Here is a 24,576-nt window from a genome sequence, read left to right on the forward strand (position 1 = left end):
ATATATGGTAATTCTGTCTTTAACTTAATGAGGAACTGCCAATCTGTTTTCCTCAGTGACTGTACCATTTTATATTCCTATTAGCAATACACAAGTGTCCCAATTTCTCCACATTTTTGCCAACACTGTTTTCCATTAAAAAATTTTTATTATAGTCATTCTAGTGGGTGTAAAGTGGTATCTTTTTGTTTTGATTTGCATTTCCCCAGTAACTAATGACATTGAGCCTTTTTTCATGTGCTTGTTGGCCATTTGTATATCTTCTTTGGAGGAATGTCTGTTTAAGTCCTTTGCCCACTTTAAATTGTGTTGTCTTTGTGTTGTAGAGTTGTAAGAGTTCTTTATACATTCTGGGTACTAGACATGATTTTCAAATTTAGATACATGATTTTCAAATCTTTTGCCTCTAGATGTCTTTTACTTTTTTATTTTTGATCCTTGAACTCATCTATATTCTATGGTTGTGATGTAATGATGACAGAATTGGTGTCATTTGTGTTTATTTACCAGGTTATTTGGAAGGATTATATTTTAGGTGCTCTCCTCTCCCCCAGTAAATGGTATTATGACACAAGGGTTATAAAGGACTGATAAGAAATTACTTAAGACAGAAAGGGAAGTTGGCCTGCTTCCAAAATATGGTCCCAGCAGAAGTGAAGTTAGTTACACCAATAACTACAGTCAAAAAGCTATTTTTATCCATGATAATGTATTTGTTGTTATTAATATTAAAGATTATATTTTGCCAGGTGCAGTGGCTCACATCTATAATCCCAGCACTTTGGGAGGCTCAGGCGGATGGATCACTTGAGCTCAGGAGTTTGACACCAGCCAGGGCAACATGGTGAAACCCCATCTCTACAAAAAATGAAAAATTAACCAGGCTTGGTGGTGCGTGCCTGTAGTCCTAGCTACTTGCGAGTCTGAGGTGGGAGGATAGCTTGAGCCCAGGAGGTCAAGGCTGTGGTGAGCCGAGATCGTAGCACTGCACTCCAGCCTGGGCAACAGGACAAGACCCTGTCTCAAAAACAAAACAAAACAAAACAAAACAAAACGACTATATTTCTGCATTAAGTGGGGGTATAGAATCCTATCTAATATTTGAGATAATAATTGTTATAGTATTTTATTGAGCTTTTATTGGGTACCAGATGTGTTCTAAGTTTTTTTCATGAATTATTTTCGCTAATCTTATTCATTGTTGTGTCCTGAATGAGTACTCACATATTTGTTGAAGGGCTCAATGGTCCCTAAAACCTTACATGCTGTTTTGGAAGGTTAACTTGCCAAAGGTCACATAGTTGGCAAATGATGAAGCTGAGATTAACATTAAGATCTGATTCCAAAGTAGTCTTTCTTAACTATATTGCTTTATGTGGAGTTTTGCCATTGATATCTAGACAGAAAGTCTCTAGCAATGGAAAAAAAATAATTTTTAATTAATTTTAATTTTTTTAGTGTTTTGCTTCTTTTATTTTTTTTATTTTGTGAGCCACCGTGCCCAATTGGTTTCTTTTAAAAGACTAGTTAGCTTGTGCTTTAGGCCTCTTGATTACTCCGAGGTATTTAATTAATATCTTTGAAATCCTAAGATTTACTGTATCACTTCTGCAATATCTAAATTTTTCCTTCTTACTTATTTCTGTTCTCCTTCTACAGTCCTTTCTATTATGTTTAATCATCAAAACATTGTTCTTGTTTTCTACTGCAGTCTAATTTTTAGTGTTATGCTGTTTCCAGATGCCATTTGGGTCATTTTCAAAAAAAGATGAGTAATAATTAGCAAGTAATGAATATTGTTCTTTTTACCATTCATTAAGAACAATTGTTAATTGTCTTATTCTATTGTGAAGAATATCTGTAATTCCTGCTTAGAACCTGGGTTGATAGCAGGATATCAGGAAGCACTAAGTGTACACAGAACGATATAGCTGGAAAAAGTATATATGTTAAAGAATAATATGTTGTCTAAGGACAGAATGGAACTGATCACACAGGTTCTTTTTTGGTAAGCTTCAAAACTTCTTATCTCCCATAAAAGTACTTTTTCTTTTATAATATGCAACAATAACTTTCTGTTTAGTTAATTAGTTTTAAAGCAAGCTTAAACTTATAATTTATAAAGAATCATATTTGCTCCCTATCATTGTTTTATAGCTGGGGCTATACTGACAAATAAGAAAAATAAAATTCCTGCCCTTGTGGAGGAGACAGTTAAACAATGAGACAAATACATTTCAGATGGAAATGAGGACAATGGAAGAAGAGTAGAGCAGGATGAAGGCATGAAGGGTGACTGAGATCTGGTCAATCTTTAGATAGTGTAATACAGGAAACTGCTTTGAAAAGATGACTTTTGAGCAGAGATCTTAATGTACTGAGGGAGTGAACCATTTGAGGTCTGGGGAAAGAATTCAGCTTCCTCTTCAGATGTACAAAATTACAAGATATTGCCATTCTTGTAACTGAAAACCTATAAAAGCAGGATAAGAAGTACGGTTTCTAAAAACCCATCGAAGAGCTGAGGATACAAGGGAACCTAAATGAACCAAACTCCAGAAAGTAATCAAACTTTCCTAGTAGAGAAGAAACCCGTGGTTGTTCTAGGATGGAACAACCAAAGGAATAGGAATCCACCATAGATGAGGGGAAAGGAGAAACCAGCCACATTTTTTTAAATCAGATTTTTAATGGCCACGTATGGGCTGGTTTGACAGGTTAGGATCCTGAGAAGCCCTAGCAACTCTAGCACCAAAGAGCAAGTATGCACCCACACTCCAGCTCCTACCCACAGATGTTCACTGAATGTTCAGGAGTAGTAAGCCAAAAGCCTGGGCCAGTGACGAACTGGCATAGATAATACCTGAGGCATTTGGAACCTCTCCCAGGTATAGGGCAACCACCCTTAGAAGGCAGGATTGCTGAGAGAAATCCAGCAGAGGCACTCCAGGCTTTCAGTTCTGGAATGCTGCAGGCAGGGGAAGAGCTAGAGATAACTCTCACCCCACACTCTGGCAGTCCATGTTTTCAGCCACCAAGGACTGGGGACAGGGCAGAAGAGGTGAGTGAAACTGCTCTAATTCATTTCAGGCCTTCATAGAATGTAAGGAAGCTGCCCTCCAGAAGGCTGGCTGGGGAGGAGGAGCAGGGCTGCACGAGGGCACCTGAGCTTCAGAAAGCAAGGTGTGCGACTGGAGAGCAAGGAGAATCTAGCAAACCAAACTCTGACCGTCGCGCTTAATGCAGAGATAGAGCTCCTACAGTTTTTTTTTTCTTTCTTTTTTAAAATATAAACTTGAATTTTTGAAATAGTTTCAGATTTAAAGAAAAATTGCCAAGATAGTATAGAGAGTTCCCATAAATGCTGCCTCTAGTTTTTCCTATTTTTATTTAATTTATTATTTTTTTAGTTTTTCCTATTTTTAACACCTTATATTAGTATGGTATATTTGTTATAATTAATGAACTAATACTGATATATTTTCATTAACTAAAGTCCATACTTTATTTACCTAATGTTTTGGGATCCCATTTAGCTGTCACATCTCCTTAGGGTCCTCTTGGTTTTGGCATTTTCTTAGACTTGAGCTTCTCATCTCTTGTTTTTGATAACTTTGACAGTTTTGAGGAGTATTGTTCAGGTATTTTGTAGAATGTCCTTCTATTGATATCTGTTTGGTATTTTTGTCATTGTTACAGTGAGGTTTTATATTTTTGGGACGAAGAACATGCAGGTTAAGTACAATTTTCTTTCCTTTTTTTGAGACAGTGTCTCACTCTGTCACCCAGGCTGGAGTGCAGTGGTATGATGACAGCTCACTGCAGCCTTGAACTCCTGGGCTCACGCGATCCTCCCTCCTTAGCTTCCTGAGTAGCTGGGACTACAGATGCATGCCACCACACCTGGCTAATTTTTTTTTTTTTTTTAATAGAGACAGAGTCTCACTGTATTGCCTAGGCTGGTCTTGAACTCCTAGGCTCATGCAATCCTCCCACTTCAGCCTCCCAAGTAGTTGGGACTACAGACATGTGCCACTATGCTTGGCAGTACCATTTTCATCACATATTAAGGGGACATACTGTCAATATGACTAATCGGTGTTGATATTGACCTTGATCATCTGGTTGAGGTAGTGTTTGTGTATTTCTTTACTACAAAGTTACTCTTTTTTCTCCTCTGTTTACATACTGTACTCTTTGGAAGGAAGTTACATATGCGCAGCCTACACTTAAGGCATGGGGAGTTATGATACCCCTCCTCAAGGGCAAAGTGTCTATATAAATTATTTAGATTTCTTCTGCATGGGAGATTTGTCTCTTCTTCCTCATTTATTTATCCATTCAATTTTTTAAATATTAGTATGGACTTATGGATATTTTATACCTTGGGTTAAAATCTTATTATTGCTTTATTTATTTTATTGGTCAAGTTGTTCCAGCTTTGGCCACTGGGAGCTCTTTCAGTTGGTATGACTTTTTGATATACCACTGTCAGTGTATGTGTGTGTATGTGTGTTTGCACTTTCTCACTTTCTGGCACTACAAGATGCGCTAGTATATTTAGAGACTAAAGCATGTAGTATATGCTTTAGTATATGCTTTATCTAGTATATTTTTCTGTCTCAATCCTAGAATTAGCCATTTCTCCATGGAGCCTTGGTTCCTTTTACTGGAGAATGGAGAAACCAAGATCTAGGTGCTAGGTGTACATGTTGCTACTGGGGTGTTGTTGCTTGTAGGCCATCTCAGCTGACAGAGCCAGAAAATGTATGTATTTATACTACCCTGTATATATCCACATATCTATAAATATTTCTATATGTATCCATCTGTATCTAATTAAGCTAAACATGAGTTTATATTGATGTATTTGGTTCCAGTTGAATCACTACATGGATGATTCTAACTTCCTGCCCTTGCTTATCTGAAAACTCCTGCTCCAATAGTGAGAAATCTGTCTCCTACCATCAGCCACCCATTTACTTAATCATTCTACTCTAGTATACATGTAAGGTACTCCCACAGTTTTAAAAATTGGTGGCTTGGCTATGAAACACAAGCAGGTCTCTGTAATTTTACCTAGGCTCAGATCCCAGACCTGCTCAAGTGAAGGACTTGATCTCAGTCCTTAAATATTTGAAGCCAGTGATTAACTGTCAAATTAAAGCTGCATCATAGCCCACACCCAGCTCAGTTACATATTGGATTGACTCAGACTCCCTTCTAGTGTCCTAACAGAAAAATTGTCATGTCTTTTTCTGGAAGTAAAATATTACTTAATTTAATAAGTAATCTATTTTTATATAAAATGTCTGGTGTGTAATAAAAAGTTACAAGACACAAGAAAAGCAAGAAAATGTGATCAAAGGTCAAGAGAAGAAATAGTCAGTAGAAGAAGACCCAGAGATGATCCAGATTTATCAGAATTATCAGACAGGGATTTAAAGATAATTATGAAAAAAATGCTAGATGATTGAATGATAAAGGTTAACAATATGCTTGAAAAGATGGGGATTTCTGTAGAGTCATGGAAATTATGCCAAAGAACCAAGTTGAAATTCTATTAAATAGAGGTGAAAAATATACTAGCAGAGACCAGGGAAAACAAAAAAAAGGAAAGAAAAGAAAAGGAAAGGGAAGGGAGGGGAGGGAAGGGAGAAAGAAAAATATACTAGCAGAAATGAATTCATTACATGGGCTTAACAGTTTATGGACATAGCAGAAGAAGGAATCAGTGAATATGAAGACAGATTGGAAAGAGAAAAGACAGAAAAAGTCAGGGAGGGGTAGAAAAGAGATTTTAGATCTGTGGGATAATATCAGATGGTCTAACATATATGTAATTGGAGTTTCAGAAGGAGAGAAGAGAATGTGGCAGAAGACATATTTGAAGAGAATGCTCAGGAACTTCTAAAATTGATGAGGTCATCAATTCACAAATGGAAGAAGTTCAGCAAATCCCAAGCAAGTTAAATACAAAACAAAAATAAGCCAACAAATTTTAAAATCCCATATATAGGCATATCGTAATCAAACTGCTGAAAATTGAAGATGGAAGAGATCTTACAAGCAACAGGAGAGCAACAGGAGAATAAAAGACACATTAGTTATGTGAGAATGGCAACATGGGTTATGGCTAATCCATGTTTTCGGACCAGAAAAAAATGGAGTCTTAGCTGAGCATGGTGGCACATACTTGAACCCAGGAGTTCGAGTCCAGCATGGGTAAAGTAGTGAGACCCCACCTCTATTTAAAAAAGAAAAGAAGTCCAGGCACGGTGGCTCACACCTGTAATCTCAGAACTTTGGGAGGTGGGCAGATCACAAGGTCAAGAGGTCGAGACCATCCTGGCCAACATGGTGAAACCGCGTCTCTACTAAAAATACAAAAATTAGCCGGGTGTGGTGGTGCACACCTGTAGTCCCAGCTACTCGGGAGGCTGAGGCAGGAGAATCACTTGAACCCAGGAGGTGGAGGTTGCAGTGAGCTGAGATCACGCACCACTGCACTCCAGCCTGTCGACAGAGCGAGACTCAGTCTCAAAAACAAAGAAAGAAAAGAAAAGAAAAAATAGAATGTTAAATACAATGGGATGACATCCATAAAGAGCTGAAAGAAAAAAAAAAAACAACCTGTTAACCTAGATTTCTATGACCAGCAGAAATAGCCTTCAAAAATAATGGCAAAATAAAGACTTTTTGGACATATCAAGAAGGGAAGAATTTGTTTCCAGCAGACCTGGACTCAAAAAACATTAAAACATACACATTAACAAGATGTGGGTTTTACAGCATATATGTGATTATACAACCATGAAAGAACAAAAAGGAGGAGATGGAATTATACTGTCATATATTTCTTACTCTGTGAAAGGAGACTGTAGTAACTTCTGGATGCATATGTAATCTCTAGAACAAGCACTAAAAACACAAACAGGGATACCATAAAGTCAGTACATCTGCCCAAGAGGGATTAACTGCTACGAGAATCATTCTCCTACAGTAAACAGCTAGAAAACAGGACAAAAATACATGAAACAACTGTTTTCAGACATTGGACAACAGGCAGCACAGGATAGTGATCCCTGAGAGAAGGGAAATAACTGATATGAACCCTACAGGGGTTCCTATAGGCAGTTTCCAGATTGTAGCACAGAGTAGGGGAATCCAAATAGAGCCCAGGAGAGTTTGGAGAAGTCAAGGCAACTAGAATTTGTGGGGCAGAAAACAAGAATAAAAGGAACTACACAGAAATCTATAGAAGTAAGAGAATCTTTGATTGGACACTCATCTGCACATGCAAAGTGTGGAAGTCAGCAGTGCTGGAGAAAGTCACACTGGAAATCAGAACTCTGAACAATTCCAGGAGCTCACACAGAGCTGGGAATAGTTTATGTTTCCATTAGGCATAGTGGAGAGACTGTTTCATACAAAGGACATTGGCTAGAGTCTTCAAAGTGGGGTTAAATTAGCTATAGACTAAAGGCCTTTCTAAACCTACCCTAAGCTTCAAGGCAGGTTTTGAAAGGACCAGGCTGATTCTAAGTAACTCAATTATGTGCCAAAACTAAACTCTTTTAAAGAATACAGTAAAAGCCAGCACCTAACAATTAAAATGTTCAGCATTAATAATATATTAATGAAAGATTACTAGGCATACAAATAAAAAGCAGGAAAATGACCCATAACCAGGAGAAAAATCAATAGAAAAGAGACCTAGAAATGTGGAATTATTAGAAATAATTCTGATGATTGAATTATCAGCCAAATATGTTAATACAAGTATTATAATGACTAGTAGAGAAATGAATGATAGATAAAAAGACACAAGCCAGATGTGGTGACTCACGCCTACACACTTGAGGGTGGGCAGATCAGCTTGCCCAACATGGCAAAACCCTGTCTCTACTAAAAATACAAAAATTAGCGGGTGTGGTGGGATGTGCCTGTAATTCCAGCTTGGGAGGCTGAGGCACGAGAATTGCTTGAACCTGGGAGGCAGAGGTTGCAGTGAGCTGAGAACATGCCACTGTACTCCAACCTGGGTGACGGAGTGAGACTTTGTCTCAAAAAAAACCAAAAGACTCACAAGTAGTATCTAAAGATGAAAAATACCAGATATAATATCCAAAACTGGGGGAAAAACTGGATGTGATTAACAGCAGATTAGACACTGCGGAAAAAAAGATCATTAAATGTGAAGGTATAGCAGTAGAACCTATTCACATTGAAGCACAAAGAGAAAAAAAATACTAGAACAAAGTTAATAGAACATCAGTAACCTGTGGGACAATAGCAAGTTGCCTAATACATGTATAATTGGAGTTCCAGAAAAGTGGGGAAAGGTAGAAAGCAATTACTTTAGGAAATAGTGTCTGGGTGGCCGGGTGGGTGGCTCACACTTGTAATCCTAGCACTTTGGGGGCCGAGGGGGGTGCAGATCATTTGAGATCAGGAGTTTGAGACCAGCCTGTCCAACATGGTGAAATCTCTTCTCTACTAAAAATACAAAAATTAGCTGGGCTTGGTGGCATGCGACTGTAATCTCAGCTTCTTGGGAGGCTGAAGCATGAGAATTGCTTGAGCCAGGGAGACGTAGGTTGCAGTAAGCCAAGATCATGCCACTACACTACAGCCTGGGCAACAGAGTGAGAACCTATCTCAAAAAAAAAAAAAAAGAAAAGAAAAAAATAAGAAAATAGTGGCTCATCATGGTGGCTCATGCCTGTAATCCCAGCACTTTGAGAGGCTGAGATGAGAGGATTTTTTGAGCACAGGAGTTCAAGACCAGCTTGGGCAATTTCCTTAAAAAAGAAAAAGAAAAACAGTGACTATAAATTTTCCAAATCTGATAACCATAAACTCTCAGATCCAAGAAACTCAGTGAACTCTAAATAGAATAAACAAATATAATCATACCTAGGTATGTAATAATAAAATTAGTGCCAGTCATGGTGGCTCATGCCTGTAATCCTAACACTTTGGGATGCTGAGGCCTGGAGTTTGAGACCAGCCTGGGCAACATAGTGATACCCCTATCTCTACAAATATTAAAAAATAGAAATATAAAAAGTTAGCCAGGCATGGTGGCACTTGTCTGTAATCCCACTTACTTGGGAGGCTGAGGTGGGAGGATTGCTTGAGCTCAGGAGGTCAAGGCTGCAGTAAGCCATAATTGTATTCCACCCAGGGTGATAAAGCATGACGGGAGATCCTGTCTCAAAACAAAACAAAACCAAAAAAAGGCGAGGCACAGTGACTCACACTTGTAATCCCAGCATTTTGGGAGGTCAAGGTAGGATGATCGCTTGAGCCCAGAAATTGGAGACAAGCCTGGGCAACATAGTGAGACCCTGTCTCTCAAAAAAAAAATTTAAAAAGGCAGGCATGGTGGCATGGGCCTGTAGTCCTATCTACTCAGGTGGCTAAGGTGGGAGGATTGCTTGAGCTTGGGAGGTTGAGGCTGCAGTGAACTGTGTTCGTGCCACTGCACTCCAGCATGGGAGACAGAGCAAGATCCTTTCTCAATAATAACACATAAACCAATGTTACAATTAGAAGAAATAAATTCTGGTGTTCGGTTTTTTTTTTTTTCTGAGATGGAGTTTTGCTCTTGTTGCCCATGCTGGAGTGCAATGACATAGTCTCGGCTCACTGCAACCTCCACCTCCTGGATTCAAGATGATTCTTTTCCCTCAGCCTCCCAAGTAGCTGGGATTACAGGCGCGTGCCACCACACCCAGCTAATTTTCATATTTTTAGTCCACCACGTTAGCCAGGCTGGTCTCAAACTCCTGATCTCAAATTCTGGTGTTCTATTGCACAGTGGGGTGAGTATAGTTAAGAGTAAAATATTATTACAAAATAGCTGGAAGAGGGGCTTTTGAATGTTCTTTCACAAGTGAGAAATGCAGGAGGTGATGGATACACTAACTGCTCTGATTGGATCATTATGCAACATGGATATGTATCAAAACATCGAATTGTGGCCCAGCACGGTGGCTCATGCTGGTAATTCCAGCACTTTGGGAGTCTGAGGTGGGTGGATCACCTGAGGTCAGGAGTTCAAGACTAGCCTGGCCAACATGGCGAAACCCCGTCTCTACTAAAAATACAAAAATTAGCTGGGTGTGGTGGTGCATGCCTGTAATTCCAGCTACTCGGGAGACTGAAGCGGGAGAATTGCTTGAACCTGGGAGGCAGAGGTTGCAGTGAGCTGAGATTGCGCCATCGCACTCCAGCCTGGGCAACAGAGCAAGACTCCATCTCAAAAAATATATATATATATCAAATTGTACCCCATAAGTACGTACAATTACAATATGACAGTTTAAAAAATAAATTTCAAAAAATTCTCTTGTACTTACCAGCTGAATAAAAAATAAATTTTTAAAAGGAGAGAAGTCTTCTTAAAAACCAGTTATTTACCCCATCATTAAGTTATAATGAACTTTCTTATAGGAATTCTTTGATAAGGAAGCTCCTTTATGCTGAAGTTTTATTCTTTTCATACCTCTTTAGATAAATCAGTGCTTTGGGAGCATATGTCATATGACTCAATGGCAGTGTTCTAACTTGGATTCTAGCTCCACATTGTGCAAAGGCAAAAAACCAGAGAGTCAGTGTGGTAGTTAAGAACTTATGTTCTGCTGTTTGATTTCCTACATGCCAGTACTCCCTCCACTACCTGCAGTCTTCCTGACCTGGGGCAAGTTCCTTTTGTAAACTCTGTTTTCTAGGGGGATGGTGGTGGAAGAAGGATGGTGATTTGAGCCAGGCAGTAGCAGGTGGAGGTGGAGAAAAGTGGTCAAACCCTGAATGAACGTTAAAGATAGGACCAAAAGGATTTGATGAGAAATTGGAAGTAGAGCACGGGGAAAAAGAAAGATATCCGTGATGATGCCAAGGTTTTTGGCCTGGGGAATTGGGATAGTGGAGTTGTTATTTGCTGAGTGTGACTTTTCACAAAGGAATGTCAAGGCGTAAGTAGCAAAGTTCTTTTTTTTTTTTTTTAAATTTTTCTTGATTGTGTTTGTTTTGTTTTTCATCTTTTGCGGGAGGTGGGTGGAGATGAAAGCAAGCACAGGGGTTGGCAGGCATACCCCTGGCACCTACCTGTGAGTTCATGATTACTAGTCTTAAATTCAGTCCTTTTTATTTTTCCTTTTTTTTTTTTTTTGTTTTTTTTTAGAGACAGTGTCTCTGTCATCCAGGCTGGAGTGCAGTGGCACAATCACGGCTTACTGTAGCCTTGACCTCCCAGGCTCAGGTGATCCTTTCACTTCAGCCTCCTGAGTAGCTGGGACTACAGGCACATACCACCCTACCCAGCAATTTTTTTTTTTAAATTTTTTGTAGCGACATAGTCTTACCATGTTGCCTAGGCTGGTCTCGAACTACTGAGCTGAAGCAACCTGTCTGCCTCAGCCTCCCAAAGTAAAGTACTGTAATTACAAGCTTGAGCCACTATGCGTGGCCAAATTCTGGCCTCTTGATGTTGCATGGTGTGGATGGGGAGGTGAAGTGTGATATTTTAGGAATTTGAGGATTTCTTCTTCGACATTAGGCGTGACATTGGACAAATGACATCTGGGCTGAGACATTTTCTATTAATGCTGGATCCAAAAAACTCTTATCCCATTGTCTCATAGCTTCATTACACAGACCTGGCAGCCATGATCCTCTTTTTATCCCCCTTAGTTGTCAAACATGGGTTCTCTGTCTTACCTTATTTGAGTCTTACCTCAGTCTTGAGAGTCTCAAATGTATATCATAGTTTTTAGACAAAATTCAACCTTATTTCAGTTAGTATTTCATTGTTATTTAAATATTTTAACAGGAAAACTGAGCAATGTTTCCCTTTACCTGTTAATCCTGTTATAATATTTTAGATAAAGTGTATTAGAAGGCACATTCTTCATTAATAGAATATTTATTCATGTGTTTATATGGTTCTTAACTAGGAATACCATATAGTCTATCTCCAACCCTTTGAGAAGGAAAAAAGATACTGACTAAACAGGACACCAGAAGAGCATGCCTAAACTAGGACTGTTCTGGGCAAATCAGAAGGCATGTTCACCTTATTCTTTTTATTCTTTCTTTTTTTGTGTGTGTGTGTGACGGAGTCTCGCTCTGTCGCCCAGGCTGGAGTACAGTGACGCGATCTTGGCTCACTGCAACCTCCACCTCCTGGGTTCAAGCGATTCTCCTGCCTCAGCCTCCTGAGTAGTGGGACTACAGGCACATGCCACCATGCCTGGCAAATTTTTTGTGTTTTTAGTAGAGACGGGGGTTTCGTCGTGTTAGCCAGGATGGTCTTGAACTCCTGACCTCATGATCTGCCCACTTCGGCCTCCCAAAGTGCTGGGATTACAGGCATGACCCACTGCACCTGGCCTCACCCTATTCCTAAGGCCAGAAAACCAGCTAGAGTAAAGTTCACTTTCTGTTTGAGTGCTTGGACTTTATTGGGAGAAGGCAAATGCCCTGGAACAAGAGTGAAAGGGAGAAATTCCCGTTGTATTGCAAGCCAGAATAAGAGAGGCTCACCCGCACTGGCCTAAGGCATCTCAGTTGTTGATGAGAATGTGATTACAGATGTCTCACTTGAATACCAAAGACAATTGCAAAGGAAATTAAAAGTTATGCAAAGAGAGTTGAGAAGTCAGTTGTCTGCTCACAGGTTGGCTTTAGTGGCTATTACTTTGAGATACTAAATGAGCAATAGCTTTAAACTTCAACTGTTTTTGTTTCTGAGGAAAAAAATCATCTTATATCCTTTCATAAGTCGCATAAAATGTGGACATTTTCTATTATTTTAAAGAGTAAATTTAGGTACAAGCATTTACTAATTTTTTTTTTTTTTTTTTTTTTTTTTTGAGATGGAGTCTCGCTTTGTTGCCCAGGCTGGAATGCAGTGGCGCAATCTTGGCTCACTGCAAGCTCCGCCTCCCTGGTTCACGCCATGCTCCTGCCTCAGCCTCCAGAGTAGCTGGGACTACAGGCGCCCGCCACCACGCCCAGCTAATTTTTTGTATTTTTAGTAGAGACGGGGTTTCACCGTATTAGCCAGGATGGTCTCGATCTCCTGACTTCGTGATCTGCCCGCCTCAGCCTCCCAAAGTGCTGGGATTGATTACAGGCGTGAGCCACTGCTCCCGGCCTGTAATTCTTTTTTTTTTTTTTTAGACGGAGCCTCGCTCTGTTGCCCAGGCTGGAGTGCAGTGGCGTGATCTTGGTTCACTGCAAGCTCCGCCTCCCAGGTTCATGCCATTCTTCTGCCTCAGCCTCCCGAGTAGCTGGGACTACAGGGGCCCACCACCACGCTCGGCTAATTTTTTGTATTTTTTAGTGGAGACGGGGTTTCACCGTGTTAGTCAGGATGGTCTCGATCTCCTGACCTCGTGATCCGCCCTCCTCAGCCTCCCAGCATTTAGTAATTCTTAAAAGAGTTCAGCATGAATATACACAGTACGTGGGTTATTAGTACTGTGTTGTTAACACAAATGAACTATGATAGCAAATTGAATTTGGTTCAATCAGGTCAAAGAATAAAAGGATGATTTTCTTTAACCACCAGCAAGGGATAGTATAATGAACCCCATGCAACTATCACTTAACTTCAATAATTTTAAGTTTGAGTAAGTTGCAGAGTAGTAATTTGAACCCACATCTCTCTTGTTCCAAATCCCTTGCTTTTAATTACAATCCCATGTGGCTTCTTTGTCATTTGATGCTATTGAGCAACTTTATGATTTTTTTGGTGTTTCTGGTAAAATAGACATGAAAAGGCATTACTACAGGGAGTTTTTTCACTCCCTGGTAATAAGAGGGGAAAAGCACTCTCTTTTAATGATACATGTTTTGTAATAAGCATTTTTTTTAGTTGCAGTGTTCTGCAAAGACAAAACCTGCTGATACAGTTCATCCTGTTTTAGAAATCTTTGACCCATTCATCAGACTCTGACCACTCTAAAGATAAAGGATTATGGTTGTATTGGTTTTTCCTACTGAAGCGGCCTTCTGCAGATTGAGAAATTGTATAATTATTAACTGCGGTAATGGAGATGTACTTGCAAGTTTCATCTGGTATCTTAATGAGCTTTAACCCTCTGAATACACCTAAAACATATCCTAGAATTATTGAAATTAATCAGTTGTCCATAACTTTTCTGTCTGTATAATTTGGCTATCATACATATTTTGTTTCCCCCTGCCCTTGCCAGTTTCCATCCTCCTACTCACATACTCACAACTCCTATAAATTGGAGTATTTAGTAGCAGTAGCCTTTGGTATAAACACTTTTTTAAAATTTACTATTTTTTGAATTAATAGGGCCACTTTCTAGTCAAATTTTTTTTTGGGGTGGGTGAGGAGGGTAGGGTAACAGTTCCACACTTACAAGGGTATTTGTTTAGACCAAGCTTGTTCAACCCACAGCCTGTGGGGCTGCATGTGGTCCAGGACGGCTTTAAATGCAACCCAACATGAGTTTGTAAACTTTCTTAAAACATTATGAGTTCTTTTTGAGATTTTTTTTGAGACAGAGTCTCGCTCTGTTGTCCAGGCTGGAGTGCAGTGGCCCGATCTTGGCTCACTGCAACCTCCACCTCCTGGGTTCAAGCGATTCTCCTGCCTCAGCCTCTGGTGTAGCTGGGATTACAGGTGTGTGCCATCACTCCAAGCTAATTTTTGTATTTTTAGTAGAGACGGGGTTTTACCATGTTGTCCAGGCTGGTCTCAAACTCCTGACCTCAAGTGATCTGCCCACCTCGGCCTCCCAAAGTGCTGGGATTATAAGCTTGAGCCACCGCGCCCAGCCTGCGATTTTTTTTTTTAAGCTCATTAGCTATCATTAGTGTTAACTGTATTTTATGTGTGGCCCAAGACAATTCTCCTTCTTCCATTGTGGCCCAGGGAAGCCAAAAGATTAGACACCCCTGATTTAGACAAATAAGTGAAGGCACACTGAAATAACAGTTATATATAATAACCTTGTGCCACCCAGCGCGGTGGCTCATGCCTCTAATCTCAGCACTTTGGGAGGCCGAGGCGGGCGGATCAGCTGAGGGTGGGAGTTCGAGACCAGCCTGACTTACATGGAGAAACCCCATCTCTACTAAAAATACAAAATTAGCTGGGCATGGTGGTGCATGCCTGTAATCTCAGCTACTTGGGAGGCTGAGGCAGGAGAATCGCTTGAACCCAGGAGGCAGAGGTTGCAGTGAGCTGAGATCGTGCCATTGCACTCCAGCCTGGGTGACAAAAGCGAGACTCTGTCTCAAAAAAAAAAAAAAAAAAGAAACAAAAAACAAAAAACAAAAAAACCTTGTGTTTTATGGATCTCACATTCATCTCAGATATTTCTTGCCCTGGGAGATCCTCTGAATTCTCAGGACTGCTTCATGTCATCCCTTTATGCTCTACTATCTTCCCCTGCCTAGAAGGCAAGTAGGGCTTTGAATCTCGCCTTTGATTCTACTGTGATCCTATCAAATATAGTAATGCTAGAAATATAGGTCTGAAGTTTGGGAGAGAGATTGGCTCAGTATAGATATGTAAAGCACAGTTGGATATGTGGTAGTTATATGAATGGGATTGGATGAAATTCTCTAGAGGTGTGTGGAATGGAAAGAGGTGGCCCAAGGAGGAAGAGAGAGAGAGAGAAATTGGAGAGGTAGAACAATTTAGGAAAGAGTAATGTTCTAGAAACTAAGGAGAGAGTTTCACAACTGCAGTGGTGAAGCACTGTGAGTTCTTATTTGGCAATTTGGACTTCATTATTGTCTTATCACAGATAGGAAATGAAAGGCTGCAGAACATTTAGGAGAAAATATTAAGTGAGGACACAGAAGCAGTAAATGTCGTATACACCTTTTAAACATTTTGGAGATTACCCATAGTAGGCCTGTCCCTTGGGTAAGGCAATTAGGGCAGCTTTCCTGGGCCCTATTTTGGGGTGGGGAATGACTCGGGGACTTTATTATATGACTTTTTTTCTGAACATTAATAAAATTCAGTTCCAAAATTTTGTGATTAACTGTAGTCCTAAGAGCCTACGAAAAATGCAGACAATGGGCAGTTCCACATTGGTTGAACTGCCCCAGGCTTCTCTCTTGTAGAGATGCTGTCCCTTCCTTTTAATCCTGTAGTAGCTCCTATCACTTGTTTTTTTTTTTTTTTTGAGACAGAGTCACCCAGACTGGAGTGCAGTGGTGTGATCTCAGCTCACTGTAACTTCTGCCTCCTGGGTTCAAGCGATTCTCATGCCTCAGCCTCCTGAGTAGCTGGGATTACAGGTGCGTGCCACCACACCTGGCTAATTTTCATATTTTTACGGGATTTTACCATGTTGCCTCGGCTAGTCTTGAACTCCTGACCTCAGGTGATCCACTTGCCTCAGCCTCCCGAAGTCCTGGGATTACAGGTGTGAGCCAAGGCTCCTGGCCTCCTGTCACTTTTTGTAATTGTCAGTTTGTTTTTCCTCTCAGAAATTAAGCTCCTTAAAGCTCTCTATTATTGTTTTGAATTCCCAGGGCCTAGCATAATGTCCAGCACGTAATGTTGAGTGTTTGTTACGTAAGTGATTGAAGGAATAATCCAATACATATCTGTCTTAAGTACAAAAGAATTCCAATATGGTGGTCTCACAGAGTCAAAAAAGCGGAATGTTTCAGAAAAGAGGGATTGATAAACAGTTTCAAATGGTAGTAAAAGTATTGAAAACTGACCTTTGGATTTGGCTTCTAGAAGGTCATTGGTTTCCATAGTGAAAACTTTTATAGCAAAATGGTTGGAGTAGAAGTGGTTGAAGATTAAAGGAGAAATGAGATGTAAGAAACAACAAACAAGTTTGTGGGCGGGGCGGGGGGTTGGTTTTATTTTTAAAGATTTGTAGCTGAGCGTGACAGTATGTATCTATAGTCCCAGCTATTTGGGAGGCTGTGGCTGGATGATAGCTTGAGCCCAGCAGCTTGAGGCTGCAGTGAGCCATGATTGCACCATTGCACTCCAGCCTGGGTGACAGAGAGAGACCCTAACTCAAAAAATAAAATAAAATAAAGATTTGAAGCTAAAGGGAAGAAACCATTGGAGAAGAAAGCCAAAGATCTGATGGAGGAGAATTCATTATCATGGTAATGTTATGCATTTTATTTGCATATATCTAAGTATTCCCACCAACTTTTTTTTTTTTTTTTTTTTTTGAGACAGAGTCTCACTCTGTCACCCAGGCTGGAGTGCTGGAGTGCAGTGGCATGATCTTGGCTCACTGCAACCTCCCGAGTTCAAGCGATTCTCCTGCCTCAGCCTCCCTAGTAGCTGAGACTACAGGCTTGTGCCATCACGCCCTGGTAATTTTTGTGTTTTTAGTAGAGATGAAGTTTCGCCATGTTGGCCAGGCTGGTCTCGGACTCCTGACCTCAGGTGATCCTCCCACTTCGGCCTCTCAAAGTGCTGGGATTACAGGCGTGAGCCACCATGCCTGGCCCCAACCAACATTTCAAGATAATATATTTCTCCTTCCACTTGGGTTTGATATATTAATGTATTTTGAACTTGAAGGCTTTTGCTGTGCTATTTGGGGCCCCTAGTGGTAAATCTAATAATGACATGCAATAGAACAGCTAATATACCAGTTATTCCTTACGAAGGTTATTCTTTCTATGAGGATTAAATGAGGTTGGAATATGCAGTTATAGCAATAGTAGTGATTCTTAATCATTTTTTTAAAGAGAGGGTCTCGCCAGGCACGGTGGCTCACACCTGTAATCCCAACACTTTGGGAGGCCAAGGTGGGTGGATCACTTGAGGTCAGGAGTTTGCGACCAGCCTGGCCAACATGGTGACACCCCATCTCTACTAAAAAAACTAAAATTAGCTGGGCGTGGTGGTAGATGGCTGTAATCTCAGCTACTCAGTAGGTTGAGACAGGAGAATTGCTTGAACCTGGGAGACAGGAGGTTGCAGTGAGCTGAGATCGCGTCATTGCACTCCAGACTGGGTGACAAGAGCAAAACTCTGTCTCTAAATAAATAAATAAATAAATAAAGGGTCTCACTTTGTTACTCAGACTGAAGTGCAGTGGTGTGATCATGGCTCACTGCAATGTCCGCCTCTCAGGCTCAAGTAATCCTCCCACCTCAGCCTCCCTAGTAGCTGGGACTATAGGTGTTCCACCACTATGTCCAGCTAATTTTAAGAAATTTTTTAGTTTTTAAATATTTTTGTAGAGATGGTGGTCTTACTATGTTGTCCAAGCTGGCCTCGAACTCCTGGTCTCAAGTGATCCTCCCACCTCGGCCTCCCAAAGTGCTGGGATTACCGGTGTGAGCCACCATGGCTGGCCAAAAATGAGTAATTTTTTTTTTTTTTTTTTTGAGATGGAGTCTCGCTTTGTCGCCCAGGCTGGAGTGCAGTGGCGAGATCTTGGCTCACTGCAACCTCCTCCTCCTGAGTTCAAGCGCTTCTCTTGCCTCAGACTCCCAAGTAACTGAGACTTTAGGCACGGGCCATCACAGCTGGCTAATTTTTGTATTTTTAGTAGAGATGGGGTTTTGCCATCTTGGCCTGGCTGGTCTTGAACTCCTGACCTCAAGTGATCCACCCCCTTGGCCTCCCAAAGTGCTGCGATTACAGGCATGAACCACTGTGCTCTGCCCCAAAATGAGTAATTTAAAGGTGACTGTAATATAGTTAAACAAATGCCTCTTTTCCCATTCTTTACTAACTTGTTATTTAAATGGGGCAAGTTTTTACAACATAAGAAATAAACAGGCCAGGCGCGGTGGCTCACGCCTGTAATCCCAGCACTTTGACAAGCAGAGGCGAGTGGATTTCTTGAGGTCAGGAGTTTGAGACCAGCCTGGCTGACATAGTGAAACCCCGTCTCTACTAAAAGTACAAAAATTAGCCAGGCGTGGTGGCACAGACTGTAATCCCAGCTAATCAGGGGGCTGAAGCAGGAGAATTGGTTGAACCTGGGAGGCGGACGTTGCAGTGAGCCTAGATGGCAACACTGCAGTCCAGCCTGGGCAACAGAGCAAGACTGCATCTCAAATGAAACAAACATACTAAAAACCTATTTACTTGTTTGATGTGAGTGTGCTTAGCTTTATTCCCCTTAAAGAGAGTCTTTTTTTGAGATGGAGTCTCACTCTGTTGCCCAGGCTAGAGTGCAGTGGTGCAATCTAGGCTCACTGCAACCTCCGCCTCCTGGGTTCACGCGATTCTTCTGCCTCAGCCTTCAAGTGGCTGGGACTACAGGCGTGTGCTACCACGCCCAGCTAATTTTTTGTTTTTAGTATAGACGGCGTTTCACGCTGTTAGGCAGGATGGTCTCAATCTCCTGACCTCGTGATCCACCTGCCTTGGCCTCCCAAAGAGCTGGGATTACAGGTGTGAGCCACTGCGCCCGGCCTAAAGTGAGTCTTTAGGTGAAAAATTTTTGTGAATATTGTGATTTCTCCTTAATAATTTCTTGTGTATTTATGAATTTTATATAATTAAATGGCATATCAAAAATACGAGATATTTTCTTTTGGTACATTATTAAGTTAATATCCATATGCAAAAATATGCTGACAATATATTAATTTTGGATTTTTCATTTTTATCAGAAATCATGAGTGGAGGATCTCAAGTCCACATTTTTTGGGGTGCTCCAGTTGCTCCACTGAAAATCACAGTATCAGAAGACACAGCTTCTTTAATGTCTGTTGCTGACCCCTGGAAAAAAATTCAGCTTTTATACAGTCAACATTCTTTATATCTGAAGGATGAAAAACAGCACAAAAATCTTGAAAACTATAAAGTCCCAGAATCTATTGGTTCTCCAGATCTTAGTGGTCATTTCTTAGCAAACTGTGTGAATAGACATGTTCAGGTGAAAGATGACTTTGTACATTCTGTTTCTGAAACACAGAATATAGAATCCCAGAAGATTCACTCCTCTAGACTGAGTGATATAACTAGCTCTAATATGCAAATATGTGGATTTAAAAGCACAGTTCCACATTTAACCGAAGAAGAAAAGTATCAAAAGCTTCTCAGTGAAAATAAAATGAGAGATGAACAGCCTAAACATCAGCCAGATATATGTGGTAAGAACTTTAACACAAATTTGTTTCAGTTGGGCCATAAATGTGCAGCTGTGTTGGATTTGGTTTGTAGTACTGAAAAAATTAATACAGGGCCTGAAGTGGTACAAAGAGAGTGTGTGCCAACAGAATATCATGAAATACAAAACCAGTGTTTGGGATTATTTTCCTCGAACGCAGTAGATAAGTCAAGGTCTGAAGCAGCAGTTAGGAAGGTCTCAGACCTTAAAATATCAACGGATACAGAATTTCTCAGTATAATTACCTCCAGCCAGGTTGCTTTTTTATCTCAAAAGAAAGATAAAAGGCGGAGTCCTGTAAATAAAGGGAATGTAAACATGGAGACTGAACCAAAGGCAAGTTACGGGGAGATAAGAATACCTGAAGAGAATTCGATTCAGCTTGATGGTTTTACAGAAGCATATGAAAGTGGACAAAACCAAGCATATTCCCTTGAACTTTTTAGTCCTGTTTGTCCTAAAACAGAAAATAGCCGCATTCACATAAACTCTGATAAAGGTCTTGAAGAACATACAGGATCTCAAGAACTTTTCAGTTCTGAAGATGAACTGCCACCAAATGAGATACGTATTGAGTTGTGTAGCTCAGGAATACTGTGTTCCCAACTAAATACCTTCCACAAAAGTGCTATTAAAAGAAGCTGTACCTCTGAAGATAAAGTGGGCCAGTCTGAAGCTCTATCTAGAGTCCTTCAAGTAGCTAAGAAAATGAAGTTGATTTCTAATGGAGGAGATTCTGCTGTAGAAATGGATCGGAGAAATGTGTCTGAATTTAAGAGTATTAAAAAAACATCATTAATAAAAAACTGTGATTCTAAAAGCCAGAAGTATAATTGTTTAGTCATGGTGCTATCTCCATGCCATGTGAAGGAAATAAACATAAAATTCGGACCAAATTCTGGCTCTAAAGTGCCTTTAGCAACAGTTACAGTAATTGATCAATCAGAAACTAAGAAGAAGGTTTTTCTGTGGAGGACTGCAGCATTTTGGGCATTTACAGTGTTTCTTGGAGATATAATTTTACTCACAGGTGAGGTCATTATGGTATAGTGGTAGCTTATTTTATAAAGCTAAGTTTTGTTTGTTTTTGTTTTTCTCCCACTTAGTCTTTGAAGACTCTTTCTTTAGTCATTTGCCTCTTCTGAGCTCAGCATAATTGATCCCTTTATCGCATCTGCATTGTTCTCCTTTCCATTGTCCACTCTCCTGCCCATTGCCACTTCTGGGCCTCTGTTCTATCCTTCTCAGCTCTGTCCCTTCTTTCCACTTATCCCCTCCTTTAATAAGCCTTCCCTAGTCAGGTGGAGTGGGTCACACTTGTAATCCCAGCACTTTGGGAGGCTGAGGCAGGAAGATTGCTCGAGGCCAGGAATTTGAGACCAGCCTTGGCAACACAGAACCTGTCTCTACAAAAAATAAATTAAGGTTTGCGTGCCTGTAGTCCCAGCTACCCAGGAGGCTGACGCGAGAGGATTGCTTGAGCCCCGGAGGTTGAGGCTGCAGTGAGCTTTGATTGGGCCACTGCACTCCAGCCCGAGCAACAGAGTTAGACCTTTCTGCTTCTTTACCTAATGTCTAATAATGTTGTGCACATTGTGTTTTTACTGTGGGAACAGTTATTGATTTCTATTGCCTTATTTTATCAAAATTATATTAATTACACTTGGAAATATGGAAAGGAAAAAACTGGTATTATACCAACTTCATATAACCACCGATAGAGTTCTAGAGTGTTGCCTTCCAGTTATTTTCTCTGTTCTCCTTAAAATGTGTGTGCATGTGTGTATATATCACACATAGAAGCTCATATTTATTGGGAGCTTAGTTTGTGAGACCCTGTTTTAGATTTTACATGCATATTTCATTACAACAAGTATATGAGGAAGGTACTGATTTTTATCCCTACTTTTCAGTTGAGGAAGCTGAAGCCCAGAGGAGTAAAGTAACTTGTCCAATGTCATACATCTAGGAAGTGGTAAAGCTATAGTTTCTCCTAGACTCCAGAATTTATACTCTTACTATATAGTTGTAACCATAAAGAACATTTTGTTTTTTTAATTTTTAATTTATTTATTTTTAAGAGACAGAGTCTTGCTATGTTGCCAAGTGCAGTGGGTACTCACGGGCACAATCCCATTACTGATCAGCATGAGAATTTTTAAATTGTTATTTTTAATTTTTTGTTTGTTTGTTTAATAGGGACAGGATCTCACTGCATTACCCAGGCTGATCTCCAACTCCTGGGCTCAATTGATCCTCCTGCCACAGCCTCCCAAAGTGCTAGGATTACAGGCGTGAGCCACCATGCCCATGGTATTTTTAACATGCCCTTGTTTCCAACCTGGACCAGTTCACCCCTCCTTAGGGAACCTGTGGTCCTCCACTCCTAGGAGGTCACTATATTGATGGCAAGCTTAGTGCAGACACCTGATCGGCTACAACTCTGAACTCCTGGGCTCAAGTGAGCCTCCTGCCTCAGTCTCCCAAGTAGCCAGGACTACAGGCATGCATGCCGCTGCACCCAGAGAGAATATTTAATTTTTTTTTTTTTTTTTTGAGATAGTCTTGCTCTGTCACCCAGGCTGGAGCGCAGTGGCACAATCTTGACTCACTGCAACCTCTGCCTCCTGGGTGCAGGTGATTCTCCTGCCTCAGCCTCTCGAGTAGCTGAGATTACAGGTGCAAGCCACCATGCCTGGCTAATTTTTGTATTTTTAGTAGAGACGGGGTTTCACCATGTTGGCCGGGCTGGTTTCGAACTCCTGTCCTCAGGTGATCCGCCCACCTCGTCCTCCCAAAATGCTAGGATTACAAGTGTGAGCCACCGTGCCTGGCCAGAATATGTTTTCACCGAACACATCTAACATTGTGTTACATGTTCTTTGTTGATTTAAAATGGACACATGGTGTATTAGAGCAGGAGGAAGTTGATTAAGCTTAATAAAATATCTAAAGAAAGAATGTGATACAGAGGAGGTATTTAGAAAAAGAAAACTTCAAAGCAATATTGATAGTCCTACCAAATAGTTTACGGGAGGAATGAGAACCTTAGCTAATGTACCTTGGTGTTCCTGTAGGATTGTCAAGTACAATCTTTTTTTTTTTTTTTTTGAGACGGAGTCTGGCTCTGGCACCCAGGCTGGAGTGCAGGGGCGCGATGTCTGCTCACTGCAAGCTCCGCCTCCCGGGTTCACGCCATTTTGCTGCCTCAGCCTCCTGAATAGCTGGGACTACGGGCGCCTGCCACCGCGCGCGGCTAATTTTTTTGTATTTTTAGTAGAGACAGGGTTTCACTGTGTTAGCCAGGATGGTCTCGATATCCTCACCTCGTGATCCGCCCGCCTCGGCCTCCCAAAGTGCTGGGATTACAGGCGTGAGCCACCGCGCCCGGCCAAGTACAATCTTTTATAAAGAGGTAAACACAAGATTGTAATGAACAGGCTTAGCATAGCCACATCCCACTGGCAGTATTAGCTAATATTATTTATATGTGATTATATTATTGGAGGTTCAATTCACCTAACTCCCTCTGTTCTGATTCAGTGCTTGCTGAATACCTCTTTGCTTGTGATTTGGCTTTCTAGTTGTAGAGCTGCCCACAGCATGAGAACAGGCTGAAATACTGTTTTTTGGGGCAATTAATGCCTCATTGTAAATGAAAAAAAAAATTTTTTTTTCTTTAATTTGTTTCATTAATTGATTTAGTATGAGCTTATGTTGCAGAGCTGAAATCTAGTTTTGGAGTGTTAACAAAATTAAGTTTCCCAGACTGTAAAAGAGGGCTGGATCCCGGACCATGGTCATTTTACCGAGGCAATTAATGTCAGCAGGGACCTCTCAGGGGCCTTTTCCTTTTTCCTAGGTAGGTGTAAACTCAACTCTGCAATCTCTGTATTTTTTCCTAACATCTCTATAGTTGTTAACAACTAGGTAACATTCTCTCTGGTGGCTGAAATGCAATTTACTTAACCATTTTCCTATTATAAGACATTTAGATGATTTCTATGAACATTTTTTTTAAGAATCAGATTTTTTTGTCTTTTTAAGAAAAAGAGGATCTAGTTCACTGATTTCTGAATAAGTTTCTTTTGTGTGGAACAGATGGAAATGTTGGGAAAAAAAGAAATCTACACTTTTCTGTTGTCCTAATGAGGCAGTGAACTTAGTTGGATAGCTTGGGTAGTTCATACTACCTATTGATATATACCCCCAAACAGAAATCTTCCTTTTTTTTTTTTTTTTTGAGATGGAGTCTCGCTCTGTTGCCCAGGCTGGAGTGCAGTGGCGCGATCTCGGCTCACTGCAACCTCTGCCTCCTGGGTTCAAGTGATTCTCCTGCCTCAGCCTCCCAAGTAGCTGGGACTACAGGAGCCCGCCACCACGCCTGACTAATTTTTGTATTTTTAGTAGAGACAGGGTTTCACCATATTGGCTGGGCTGGTCTCGAACTCCTGAC

The 24,576-nt window shown here is 40.7% G+C and overlaps 1 protein-coding gene across 8 annotated transcripts in view; it reads left to right on the forward strand.

Annotated features, from left to right (window-relative positions):
- Positions 1–24,576, forward strand: part of SHLD2 (shieldin complex subunit 2) — a 96,114-nt gene that overhangs the window by 36,377 nt on the left and 35,161 nt on the right. For 5 of the 8 annotated variants that reach the window (XM_055093104.2, XM_055093101.2, XM_055093102.2 and 2 more), the window contains one exon: positions 19,621–21,150. In XM_055093104.2, the coding sequence (XP_054949079.1) occupies positions 19,626–21,150 (1,525 nt within the window). In that variant the 5' untranslated portion in view covers positions 19,621–19,625. Of the gene's footprint in view, positions 1–16,197; positions 16,303–19,620; positions 21,151–24,576 lie in introns of those variants that run through there. The other 3 variants (XM_055093106.2, XM_055093105.2, XM_063607786.1) reach the window with 2 other exon arrangements.

The sequence above is a fragment of the Pan paniscus genome, chromosome 8 (assembly GCF_029289425.2).
Source record: "Pan paniscus chromosome 8, NHGRI_mPanPan1-v2.0_pri, whole genome shotgun sequence".
Taxonomy (NCBI): Eukaryota; Metazoa; Chordata; class Mammalia; order Primates; family Hominidae; genus Pan; species Pan paniscus.